The sequence below is a fragment of the Anguilla anguilla genome, chromosome 5, assembly GCF_013347855.1.
Source record: "Anguilla anguilla isolate fAngAng1 chromosome 5, fAngAng1.pri, whole genome shotgun sequence".
In the NCBI taxonomy this organism is placed as follows: domain Eukaryota; kingdom Metazoa; phylum Chordata; class Actinopteri; order Anguilliformes; family Anguillidae; genus Anguilla; species Anguilla anguilla.
The window spans coordinates 16,781,839-16,794,449 of NC_049205.1; the positions used below are offsets into that span (position 1 = coordinate 16,781,839).

At 41.2% G+C, this 12,611-nt stretch overlaps 1 protein-coding gene, 1 long non-coding RNA gene and 1 pseudogene across 2 annotated transcripts; 1 reads left to right on the forward strand and 2 right to left on the reverse strand.

Moving 5' to 3' along the window:
* Nucleotides 1-4: 4 nt before the first annotated feature.
* Nucleotides 5-1,363, reverse strand: LOC118227048. The gene is made up of 2 exons (XR_004765149.1): nt 1,113-1,363; nt 5-494 (listed from the first exon to the last, which is right to left on the reverse strand). It is a non-coding gene; the product is annotated as an uncharacterized LOC118227048 (long non-coding RNA).
* Nucleotides 1,364-1,778: 415 nt separating this feature from the next.
* Nucleotides 1,779-5,828, forward strand: LOC118227526 (annotated as a pseudogene).
* A 1,027-nt stretch (nt 5,829-6,855) lies between these two features.
* ppid (peptidylprolyl isomerase D) lies at nt 6,856-11,563 on the reverse strand. Its single transcript, XM_035417535.1, has 10 exons — nt 11,348-11,563; nt 10,436-10,576; nt 10,129-10,235; nt 9,691-9,879; nt 9,378-9,500; nt 9,169-9,275; nt 8,523-8,667; nt 8,136-8,222; nt 8,003-8,045; nt 6,856-7,506 (listed from the first exon to the last, which is right to left on the reverse strand). The coding sequence occupies exons 1-10, from the start codon at nt 11,430-11,432 to the stop codon at nt 7,418-7,420; spliced, it is 1,116 nt and encodes a 371-aa protein (XP_035273426.1). The 5' UTR covers nt 11,433-11,563; the 3' UTR covers nt 6,856-7,417.
* Nucleotides 11,564-12,611: the final 1,048 nt, after the last annotated feature.

Sequence of the window (12,611 nt, forward strand, 5' to 3'; positions counted from 1 at the left end):
TATGTAAATTCGTATCTATTTCTGTTTTTAATAATTCACAGTATTTTTAGGCAAATTATACAGCATGTTTGCTAATTCTGGTTACTGGCAGCAGGCAACGGGAAAATGCATGTTAAGTAAAAGTTCAAGCACCCTCTGAGATCCAATTTATTTTTATTTTATTTTTTATAATTTGAACTTTTGGAAAGACACTTCCTTTGAAGTCAGTAATAACCAGTTTTTTTGTTTTTGTTTTTGTTTTTTTTTAAACACGGCACAAGCGGTTTAATCCATCAAAGTCCATCAAATTTACAAAGTTGGTTGATTGGAGGTTCCTTCAACTTTCATCAGTTGTCTGCAGCTGATGGCGTGGTGACATCACAATGTCCGTCCTTCAGCAGGTCTCTCCATGCCTTCAGAAACTGGGCGTTAGCAGAACATTTCGCAGCCAAGTCTTTCACCTGCGTGGATATTATCGACGACGCACGAAGCATGTGCGTCAATGACATGCTTGCCTGAAACAAACATTAAACCACAAATACGACAGCATTACATCAGGATACAGTACATTCAGGAAATGTAGTGTTAAGAAATTATGTTCTGGTCATATGGATCATCGCGGCAATTAGAGAGTTTTTAAGAATAAGAAAAAGGTAAATTCGGGAAATACATTTTCAGGCAATTCTCAGGCTAGCACCTTAAACCTGCTAAACTTGTTTTTCCTGGGGGTATAAAAAGCCACCCACTTTTACTACTTTGTGTCACCCGTTTCCGGCATTCCCTTCACTTCTTTGTCTTTTCATGTTTCATTCTGCGGTTTTTAATTTGATTCTTTACACCAGTCATTGATGTGTAAAAATGTTATTTTAAGTTACTGCATTTAACTCGTCATGTAAGGGACTATAGGCTACCCTGCGCAGTAACGTTAGCGCGTTATATTCAATACTTTAATTGTTAGAAACTAGCTACACAAACCGCATGCTCCAGCACGAAAGCTTAACTAAACAAGAGCACTAACCATTTTAGAAGGATTACACTCTTACACATGAATTTGCTTGGTAGCTAACACGAACTGAATTAGATGTGTGTATCGCCACAGCTGCTCGTACAGGCTGTATTGCTGAATTACTCACGTCATCTATCTGCACTTCAATTTCTTCCAGCATCTCACGATCTGACAGATTGAAGGCGCTACCCGATGCAATGGATGAGTCTTCAGACATTGTCGAGTCGACAAAACAGAATCTAGCTACCCGAAGCAAAATACAAAAAAACAAAAACAAATCCGTTCAAATGTACTTTCTTTTTTTCAATTTCCCGCGAAATTATTGCAATCCCGCTCTGTAACATCCCGCCCACAAACGTCAACATACGGGGATCAATTCTACGCAGCTAATTCAGCTCCAACCAACACAACGGATTTGCGCTTTTTTATTTAAAGACTGTAATCACGAAAAATTAATGTGGTGCTTTTATTGTCAGGCTGACCTTGGATCAGTTTGAGCCTTTTCATAAAATTGCTGGGTTAATGACGATGGTCAGTTAAGTAGATCTCGAGTCGGTTGTTATTCTAGTTGGCTACCCACCCAGAGAGTAGGATTGGGTGAAAACTAGGTCGTTAGCTGGAAAGCAAAGTTAGTGACTTTGAGCTGTTGCACTTAAACTAAATCCACCTTGTATACTGCTGCTAGGCAGTGGCTTCAAGATACCATGTTTCCAGCCAGCTGGTTTTCTCTGCAAGGAAAGTAAATAACTTGGAAGCATTGGGTATTTTAAAGTAAAATTCTGGATCACGGAGGATGGTTGCTTTCAAGCTGGCAAAGTAACGTTACCACAGATTGGCGACGTAAAGTGGCAAGGTTAGCCATTTGGTCTCTTAACTGTAAAAAGAGACCAAATGATGAACGGAGATTCCCGCTGGCGAGCAAACGTTACGGACCTTGTGCAGACTCCAAATATGTGACAGAGCTTACTCAGTTTGCGGGGTGTCCTTGATTGTACCTTCCCCCCTTTCTCAGGTCACTACGACTCTTATTTTTATACAGTCTATGTCTTAAACACACGAACGTCACATCACATATGCGTGCTAGCTAGTGCTCTTATGAAGTTGATCAAGTTTTTACGGACTGTCACCGTTGTATTGATATAACTGCCAAGTAAAATGTTCAAAGTATTTGCCCACTGGTCGATTAACCGCTTCTGTAGCGCCCCTCTTTTAACAAAAGCCTGAAAATGACATACCCAAAATAAAATGGTTACTATTCTTGAACCTTTTTACTACAGGCGTAATCTTCCGAAATCTTCTGAAAGGAAAACTTTGGGAGCTGGTTTTCCAAGAGTCCGAATTAAATGTTATTTATAAATATTTATGAAACAAAGAAGGAAGTGCAAGTTTGCTTCTAACCTAAAGGAGTATTTATTTATTTATTTATTTGAGTGGATACAGATGCTTGTGGCTGTGCCTGGTGGGCTTAGAAACAATGGAGCCGTCCCACAATGCTGGACAAATCCTGGTTCAAATTTGATGAAAATACCACCAAAAATGAGTAGGCTATTCTGCATTGCTTTTTTTCTAAGCTATGACATGTCTCCAAAAGGCCATTTGGAGACTACAAAAGGACATTGGTAACCAAAGGATAATATGGGTCGTATTATATGCATACTATATGCTTGTGGAATAAATATGCTAAAATTTGCTCACTTTCCCCCTGCCTATCACCCACCCCTCTCTCTCCCTCTCCCACTCCCACAACTTCTCCCTCTCCCCCTGCCATGTCTGGCAGCAGCAGGTCTGGAAGATTGCAACAACAAAAAAAAAATTCATTAGCTATCTAGTTTACTAATCCATTGACTGAGGTCCATTGATTGAAGTTTTGTTCAATTACCCGACCCCCATCAACATGTGAAAAACATCCCACAAATTTCACCTGCCACATTTATTATTCAAAAGCACTGTGAGTCTTCAGTTGTCACTTGAAGTGGGTCAGGGTCTCAGCTGTTCTGACCTCCACAGGGAGGTCATTCCACCATCGTGGGGCCAGAACAGACAGGAGACGTGATTGGGATCGGGAAGCGCAGGTGCGAAGAGGGGGAGGTGCCAGGCGTCCTGAGGTAGCGGAACAGAGGGGTCTGGCTGGCATGTAGGGTTTGAAGATTTAAACCTGGCAGGGTGAAGCACACGGTTGCTGGCCTCTGGACAGGAACACATATGGAGGCGTCTTCTTGTATCTGAATGAAGGGGAGCCGTTGGTGGCCTTAGGCTTTGTAGTATGGGAAAAAATTTGAGATTTGCATTTCCCTCCAGTGTGCCAAATTTCTTTCTTTTTTTTAGGCTTAGAAACCAGGTGTTCTCAAACTCAGTCCTGGGCGCTTTCATATATGCTGGTTTTCCTTCATGCCAAAATTGCAACAAAGGACCAAGTGTGAGAACCCCCGGCCATGAACTATGGAGCTTAAAGGGAAAGGTCATTTTCTTGGGACATTATTTCACTTGCAGTGTATGCTTTTGATTGGCCCAGAGTTTTTTTAGTGCAATGCAGCATGTTTTGTGTACTCAACAACCTGGCAGCTCATAATGGTTGGCTTTTTATGTTTGGCAGGTTGTTTTGCATTATCAGAACCCTTACCTCAGCCCCTTCAGAGAGTTCCAAAGGCAGAAACATCACCCTTCTGTAGCTCCAACTTTGGAGGGAGAATACCACATTTCTGATGGAGCCAGGTCTCTGAATGAGGGTGGATTCCAGGTGGACCCACCTCTCTTTTAAATGTGTTCCCCCAGAGCCAGAATTGGTCCTTACTCCATGAGCTCTGTTTTGGTGATTGACTCTCCACATTTGTCTTTATCATTCCTTTCCCAGTCCCTGCCAAACCTCACATTTCCAGGAGGACTGCCAATAGGGTGCAGTCCCTGGTTCCTGAACGTGCCCACCATCGAAGGCACCCACAAGGCCATGAAGAGCAGAATGCTCGCTGCAGAGGGTATCTTCCGGAAAAATCACAGATGAAAACATGCAATCCAAGATGGCCGGTAAAGCTTAGCAGCTCTTCTGTGTTTTAATGACCCCGGGAAGCAATTTCTGCAGGTTTTCAGCAGGACAGCTGCAAATTGGTTGGGTCAAACAAGGTACAGGTTAAAAATTTTGGAAACGACCCACGTCATATTTTGGAATTCCAAATCACGGTCTTAAGCCTGTCTCAACGCTGCACTGTCCTCCCATCAATTCGGAAGAGCAGGCTAGCACACGTCCTCTGAAGCAACTTGTTTCCCACTGCTGCTTACTCTAACTCCACAGCGAGCAGCTGACCTGTGTGGTCATTCTTTTGGAGGAATGCACTTCCTGGGCGGCCGGCAAAGGCATGCGGATCTGGCAGGTTAACGATGGGAGGCTCCTGTCACCAGACACCCTTCCTAGCTGCATGACGCTCTAGCCAGTTGGTCTTTGCTGTTGTGGAGCTGCCCATTACAGTCTGCCCTGGTACTCTCAGTTTTATTCCAGTCCACAGTGAACACCACTGCACAGACAATAAGTGCTTTAGCAGTATACATCACAAGAGGGCCCATAAATGCATTGTGTAAAAGATTACGCTTGTAAATTGACAGTTGTATTTTCCCATCCGTGACATGACTAGACTTTTTATTCCTGTGATGAGTGCCAGACCACTTGTTGAATTGACTTTCCCTTCATTTCAGTGACTATAATTTTTCTGTTTGGAATTCATGTGCCATGTGACTATGAAGATGACTTGTAAAAAGTCCTGGGTTTGGAAAGAGTTGTATACTGTAGGGACATTTGACCATCCTTCTACAATTATTTTGGACTTTATGGAGGAATGACATAAACTGGAATATTTCACTGGATTTTCAGGGGGAAAGAGCCAGGGACACTGAAACAAAAATGTCAGAGAAGTAAATGGGAAGGAACTCATCATTTCTTGAGAACATTATAGATTTTATAGATTTTTATTACTGCAGTTAAGTTCTCTACTGGATGGAATATAAGGTGGCATATTTTTCGAGAGAACACGTTAAAATATTTAGCAGCTACATGGACATTACCTTTTGGAGATCTTTGCTGCAAATTGAGACCAGCCTTGTTCAGACCAGTGTTTCCTCGTGATTTAAGGTCCAGACTGTAATCAGCTGAAGCCAGTAAAGGAGTGCACCCCTAGTGACTACCCCAAACCAGACAGGAAGCTGAGCTTCGATCTCCTCTCTGTAGCGCTCAGTGGGACGAGCCATGAGCACAACCAGCCTCCACACCTCGCACTCGTGGATGACAACATTCCCGTTGTGCGAAACCTGGCTGTTTACGACGGACCAGAACAGCGTTTTTGTCCAGCAGGTACTGAAAACACAACAAAATCTCCTGCGTTGAAGTTTCAAGTGGCAGGCTTCTCCCTACTCATTCATGTAACAATGACTTCTACCTTTCCAAATTCTTGATAGATGTTGTAGTGATGAGATTGTACAACAAACATGGCTGCAAAAATATGTATTTATATTTCAAGATACAAAACTTAATTTTCCATTAATGCACACATTTTTTGCAGGTGTGTATGTGTATGTTCCTATGTAGACTGGATATGGTACAACACTACAAATGAGCACACTGAACTGTGTTCACTGCAAGACGTGATATCAAGGATCTCAGCCAGAACATGAGAAACTGGGTTGTTCCAGAAGGAAGCGGGGAACCTGCCAACAGTGGCATGTGATTTTTTTCCCCTTTTTTAAAAAAAAGAAGCGACATTAAGCTGTGAATACTGTGAACGTGTTGTACATGGCAGGTAATTGCAAATGCTGATTTTCTATTCAAATACAACCTGCACTCTTCCGATTGGTGTAGCTGAACATGTCATGCTGTTAAGCCAATCATAAACATTTGTGCTTTGTTTGCAGAGAACAGCAATGCACCCAGTTATAGAAAACGTAACTTACCACATGCCTAGCCACTTAAGTTATTTTATAGTACTGGGCAGAGGGAGTTTCATTACTTCCATTTAAGTTGAATGAAAACAACGCAGACAAGTAGTTTAAAACAAATCTTTGAACATAACAGCACAGTATATGCAATTCATCCTTAAAGGCACTCTGCTACTGTGTACTGCCTGAACAGTCATGTCAATCTTAAGAGATGAAGATTGTTCCGTCAATGCATGTGCAATCCGTTCCCCAACTGACTCCATTTTCACTTCAAACTTTTGTCTTATCACCACTGTACTTCATGAGTCAAATGCAAGGTTGGATATCTAGTTTGGGGATCACCTATTAGCAGAAGCCTATGCTGCTGATACTGTCAGAGCAAGACTTGAGCAGAACTCACATTTTCACATGAATGTGAGTTTGGTGCTGGCTTGTTGGCTAGCAAGATCCATTAAAAATGAATCAGTATTTGGCTGATTTAGCAGTTGATCATATGCCGTGGTCATTTCTATAAAAGCGCAAGGCATTTAGGTCTCGTCAGGAATGCAAAAATATTGCTTTAGTGAGAAATGAAATGTCCCTTCCGACACCATTACTATCCACTGTAAGTACAAGGACTGCTTGTGTGTGCAAGGCTGGGCCAAGACAAAGCCATAACTGGCAAGTCAATATGTCCACTTTTGCATAGTTTCACCCATACTGCACATCAATGATGTACGTTTTGTGTAAATTCATGGAGAGTGAATCTGAGATCTTGTATATTAATTTAATTTAGTTAATTATTTTATTAAAGAGTGAAGGTACCATTATTGGACCATCAACAAATGTTATTTTATGTTTTTTTACCCAGTTGGGCTCTATTCTGCATTAAGTGGCCATCTGTTTACAAAAAAAAGTAAAACTATGAAAAGAAAAACATTTTACAAAGGAACTGATTACAAAAACACATTAAACCAGGGTTCACAATTTATTTGGTCAGAGAAATCCTGGGAATCACATGACATTTCAAGTGTACAAACTTTGTTTGCAGCCATTCCAAGCTTAAAAAAACAAATGCATATGCAGGCTACAACACCAACCAAACCAGAAACTGATACAGTACATGAACTTCTAACCCGTTACAAAGGGAGGTAAAAGCAAATGAAATGCTGAAATGAGATTTTTCTCTTTAGTTCTACCATGCATGCGTGAGACGATTTCAAGATAATTCACTTTCACGCTGTTTGCGTTCTTTAAAAATTCATCTAAATGGGGTGTGTTTTGCCCCCATATCAAACATGAACATACTGCGTAAAATAAGAGCAAAAAATAATCTTATCACACCCACTCGGAACACAGTGCTACTGGTTTGGCTGATCATCAAGTCAAAGTACACCATTAATGTTTAGGCAGTCAAACTACAGCATGGTTGACCTATGAATGGGACGGCCTTTTCCTGCTGGATTTTCTGAATGAATAGACCATTCACACATCTGCAGACGAAACGACCACCGTCGAGATCTGCAGCAGAATCCTTCAAGCAAACATTTTTGCATACGCTCTCTTCTCCTTCTCCTTTTCCTCTTTTACCTTCTGTTTGACTCTCAGCATCTCATTCCCAATTGCTGTAAATAAAGATTTGCAGTGGAAGGAAATATTAGCAGGCAAAGTAGCAATTATGACAGGCCATGTATCAGTGCATTCAATGGCAAAATGTACTGTAGGACCTATTCTGGACCGTGTTTCTTTTTTCTTAAGGAAAACATGCAAATGCAGCCCATATACAGCTGGATTTTATCAGGGCCACAGAGCACAAATTTAGCAAATTCGTACTTTGTAAGAACCATCAACATGACCTTAATTGTTTTTTTTTTTTAAACCGCTTTTACCGATTTTAGCATAAAAGAATTATGTAGTGTTTTTTCTATTTTGCCTCAGACACTTATCCAAAGCAACTTGCATTTTTAAACATACATGAAACAGGATATTTACTCCTTGCTAGTTCCTTGCTCAGGGGCACAAGAGCATTGGCCCACCTGGGATTCAACCTAAAAACCTCCTGATGTTATAGTAGTTAGCCTAGCATCATAACCATTGTAAAGTCAACATTACAACTCTTACCTTTGTCCTCGGGTGCTATCTGTTGAGCTTTTTGAAGGTCAAGCTGTAATTATAAGGAAAAACGGGTTACTTGGGAAAGATTGTGTAGAGAATCAATGGCAAACAGTTTATTATTCCAAAGGGCTTTCTTTACCAGAGCACTGTTGTACTCCTTCATTCCCTGCCATCCTTGAGCCCGTCTGTACAGCGTTTTAGTGTTTGCAGGGTTCAATGCAAGCGCCTTTTCCAAAGCAAAGAAACAGACAAAATTACAGAGCGTTAAACGAGCACTCAGCGCATCATAAAATTGTAGAAGACAAGCACCTACAGTGATTCCACAAAAAAAAAAATACCAAGGGTGTACACCAAGCTATTATAATTTTTATATTGTTTCCCCTCCTAAGTACAGTATTAGGAGCACTTTAAAACTAAACTGGTCACTGGGGGGGGGGGGGGGGGGGGTCTCTCCTCCTCTCCCCTCTAAATGTGTGCCATCTGATCTGCCACATTTGGTCTTCTAGTATTTCACAGATGAGTTTACCTCGTTGCAGCTGTCGATGGCTTCTTGCCAGAGCTGCATTTTCAGCTTACAAGCAGCGATGTTCAAAATGCAGCTCAGGGCAGTGGGCTCCAGCCTTTTCTGTGCTTCCTCGTCGTCCAGAGCGTCCCCGCAAACTTCCAAGTACCTGCAGCCAGCATAGTCCAGACTTGAAACACAAAAACTGAACACCTAAGCTAGCAACTAACTGTAGGGGGCAGTGAAGGCTATGACTTTCCCCTGTCTGTTTGCATCTGAACAAAGTAGCTAAACATATCGACAGGTTGGTTCAGCAACACCTGTTGGGACTGTTGGCTTTAGGACAAGTAAGAAACGAATGGATTATGTTTTGCCCATGCAATAACCTGGCAACAGATTAAAAGGTAGGGACAACAGACCTATGCAAAACTGGAAGTGTCAGTGTTAAACCATTTTGAATTTTGCGAGTGCATCGGGCTTACTTGAAAATACAGTACATTGGGTGACCGATAATCTTATCTAAAGGAATTGCTGAGCCGCAACTTGTGAAGAATAGCATACAGGAAGGAATTATAAATAACATGCGGTACAACTCAGTCATCATCTACAGAAAACAAGATGGTGAACTATAAATGCAAGAAATCTTAAATGGAAACATTGCAATCGCCACCTCAGAGCTTTGGAGTACTTCTTATTAGCCGCTGTCCAGTTTTGGGATTTGAAGAAGTTGTTACCAATATTCTTGACATCTTCAGCGACTGATAAAATGTTGTCAACCTATTGGACAGAAAGGAAAAAGTTCACTCACATGATGCGATATTTGCTGAGCACAACCCAAAGTGGACTGAGGCTAATGATTACAAGAAAACAAGCACCTACATCTTTAAAATTGACGTCGGAATCCTCCGGAAAGTCGGGATGAGTGTCCCCGGAACCGTCATTCGGGGCGACCCCCCAGTCATCCCCAGCCTTGTGTTCTCCACATTCAGCAATGACGCACAGCTTTCAAAAAGTCAACAAAATGCTCCTTTTTTAGTTTTCACAGTCCTCTTACATTTTACCATTGTAAAACAAAATACAAGCCAGGCGGTAGTAATACCATAAATGTTAGTATTAATATCACCATACATCATACACTGTATCCTGTGCCAAATATTCTCAATTAAGAGTGGAGAAAAATGTTCTGTGGCACCTTCACTGGCGTGTCCTCCTTTGTCTCTGCAGCCTCTAGGATTTTGACAACCCCCATGCCTTTCAGCACCTGGCCAAAGACTACATGTTTCCCATCCAGGTGTTCCGTGGGGACGGTGGTGATGAAAAATTGCGAACCATTTGTGTTGGGTCCTGCATTGGCCATGCTGAGCAAGCCTTCCTTGTCGTGCTGAAATAGAAATTCACGCATAATAGATTCTATTCTATTCACCCTAAGTTTCTACCTGTGAGACATACTGATCCAGCCATGCTGATATGAAGAGGACACCATATTATTCTCATGGCGTAACTGTTGGATTTTTTAACCTGATCTAGACATAATCAAAGTGTCCAATTAAGAAAGCAACCTATGGGAGTGATTTCTGCACTTTGGAACAAAAAGGTGCATTATTACTCATTCTTTGTGGAAGCAACTTACTTTGTAGTTAAAGTTTTCATCTTCAAACTTCTCCCCATAAATGCTCTCTCCTCCAGTGCCATTTTGACAGGAGAAATCCCCTCCCTGGATCATAAACTTCTTTATAACTGTAACAAAAAAATGCAATTACCAAACTTGGTTAGTTGATTGTATTAAAATAAAATAGAAATACTCGAATAAGTCAGAATATAAACATAACTAAGAAATAGACATGTCCCCTTTAAAACAACTGAAACGTGTTTGCTTCCCCGATTTAAGCTCAAATGTACAATAGAATGTTAGTTTCAGTGTGCTGCCTCCCACTTACTCCTGTGGAATGGACATCCTTTGAAGTGTAGCGGCTTTCCTGTTGTGGCACCCTCCCCTTTTTCGCCGGTGCACAAGGCCCTGAAATTTTCTGCGGTCTTGGGTACAACATCTGCGAAGAGTTCAAACACGATGCGCCCAACTAGACAGAACAGAAACGCAGTGTGTTATGAATGAAACCAAGGTTACTGCACATAGAGGCAGGAGAATGGTATAATCCAACAAACTGGTCACATGCTCCACCTTATACACTACACGACCTGAAATAGAAACAGAGCATATTGGTTAAATAACCGTTTAAATTATCACTTGTGATAGCGTTAGCTACTGTAAATTAGTAGCCATATGCTAGTTCATAATGACGGATCGAGTTTTTCTTTACCGTAATGCTAGCTAACGTTAGCTAAAAAAAAGCCAGCGAGTTAACCAATAATTTATTTGCAGTATGCATTAGATGACTAATGTAATGGCAATCATGGTCAATCGTTAAATAACATGATTATGTGACAGCAATCCCTAGTATAATATGAAGAAGTCAGCTTGTGATTTTACCGTTGGGTGTACGAATAAATTACTAGAACAGCACGTCCACCACGTTGTAGCATAGACGCCGTTAGCTAGCTACTTCTGTGTTGTCTGGCTTTATACCGGTATACGAACCGCATAACGGTAGCCAGCTAGTCAGAAGGCTAGCTAACTAGCTGTGACGAAAATACCAGTAAATAATCTCAAGGACATTATCGGTTCAATTAAACACGACTAGCTTACTAGCATGCGATGCCCACTGTCAGTATTTCAAGGAGAAAATGTGCAGGTGTTTTCAAAGCTCGTGCATGCAAATCGCTAGCTACACAGCTCTCTAAGTTGCCGAGATAGCTAGCTAGCTAGCTCCAATATAAAGGAGTTTCCGAACCTCTTTCTCCGCCAATGTCAACGTCAAAGAATACTCGAGGGTTTTCCGGGTTCGAAGGTTTGCTGGTCGGTGTTGGGTTTAACATTTTTCAGCGTTGTTCAAAATTATCGGTGGCGTATTGCAAGCTCTCCTGTCAGCAGCAGACCGACTACTTCGCTTCCGACCACAGTCTGTGCTTCAGAAATGGAGATTCGATCCCAAAAGAATCGAATTCAGACTCTGTTGCGTTGATTCCTGGTCGATTCCTGAATTGATTCGAATGAAAAATTCATTTATATTATTAATTTGCCTGATCTAAAACTGACATCCCAAGCCATATAGGACCTATTTTTTATATAGTCTATGTATAGGACAGAGCACTGTACTGAGTAGTTTTGGATGGGGAAAGTTTTGATCAACTGTCAATCAAGCAAACAGCAGGCATACATTTCATAATTTGTTTTTAGAACTTCCCCAGTCTTGTAACAAGTGAAATGTCACAAACTTAACTTGATTAAATAATGGTAACGCTGGGGTGGTCAAGAAAACATCCTAATTAAAACTGTGAGACAATTTGTGTAACTCCGTTCCTTTACGAATCAGTACGATTGCAAGACATTTGAATCGCTCGTCCCTAACATTAGCCCGTCTGCCTACACTTCCGTTCATTGCTCACATTAACTCATTCCGTCCTTCAGAGGAAACCTGATACCAGGCTATCCGTTCCTAGGAAACCATCAGACTGCAGCTTATTAGACTACTGCGTTGTTAGCTAACCAGGAAAAATCCCCTTAGAAGAATACTATCCCTGTAAAATAGGCGCTACACTGTCATAACTTCAAATATTCATAAAGTATTATTAAAAAACTACACACTTCAAAATATAAGACCATTGTTGAAAGCACATAATTTAAAAACTCTATTATGTTATGGTTGCAAACTACGAGGTAAAAAAAACCCAGTGAACATTATAAAAGCATTGGCAAGGCTTTGAACCTTATTAAAAACACTATTATGTTCATTGCAAGAAAATCGTTAAAAACAAATGTTAAGAAAATGGAACCCAGAAACTGCTAAGATCAGACTGTCCTACCAAACTAAGCAAAGGGATGAGAAGAGCAGTTGTCCAAGAGGCCAGCTACAGCATGGGCCAAGTTGCAGAGCCCAATGACTAAACTCGGGGGAAACTATCCAGATATCAACAATCTTTTCAGCACTTCACATAGTTTGGTCTCTAGTGGCTATATGGACACTACTTCAGAAAAAGGCCAACTTTTTGTCACCT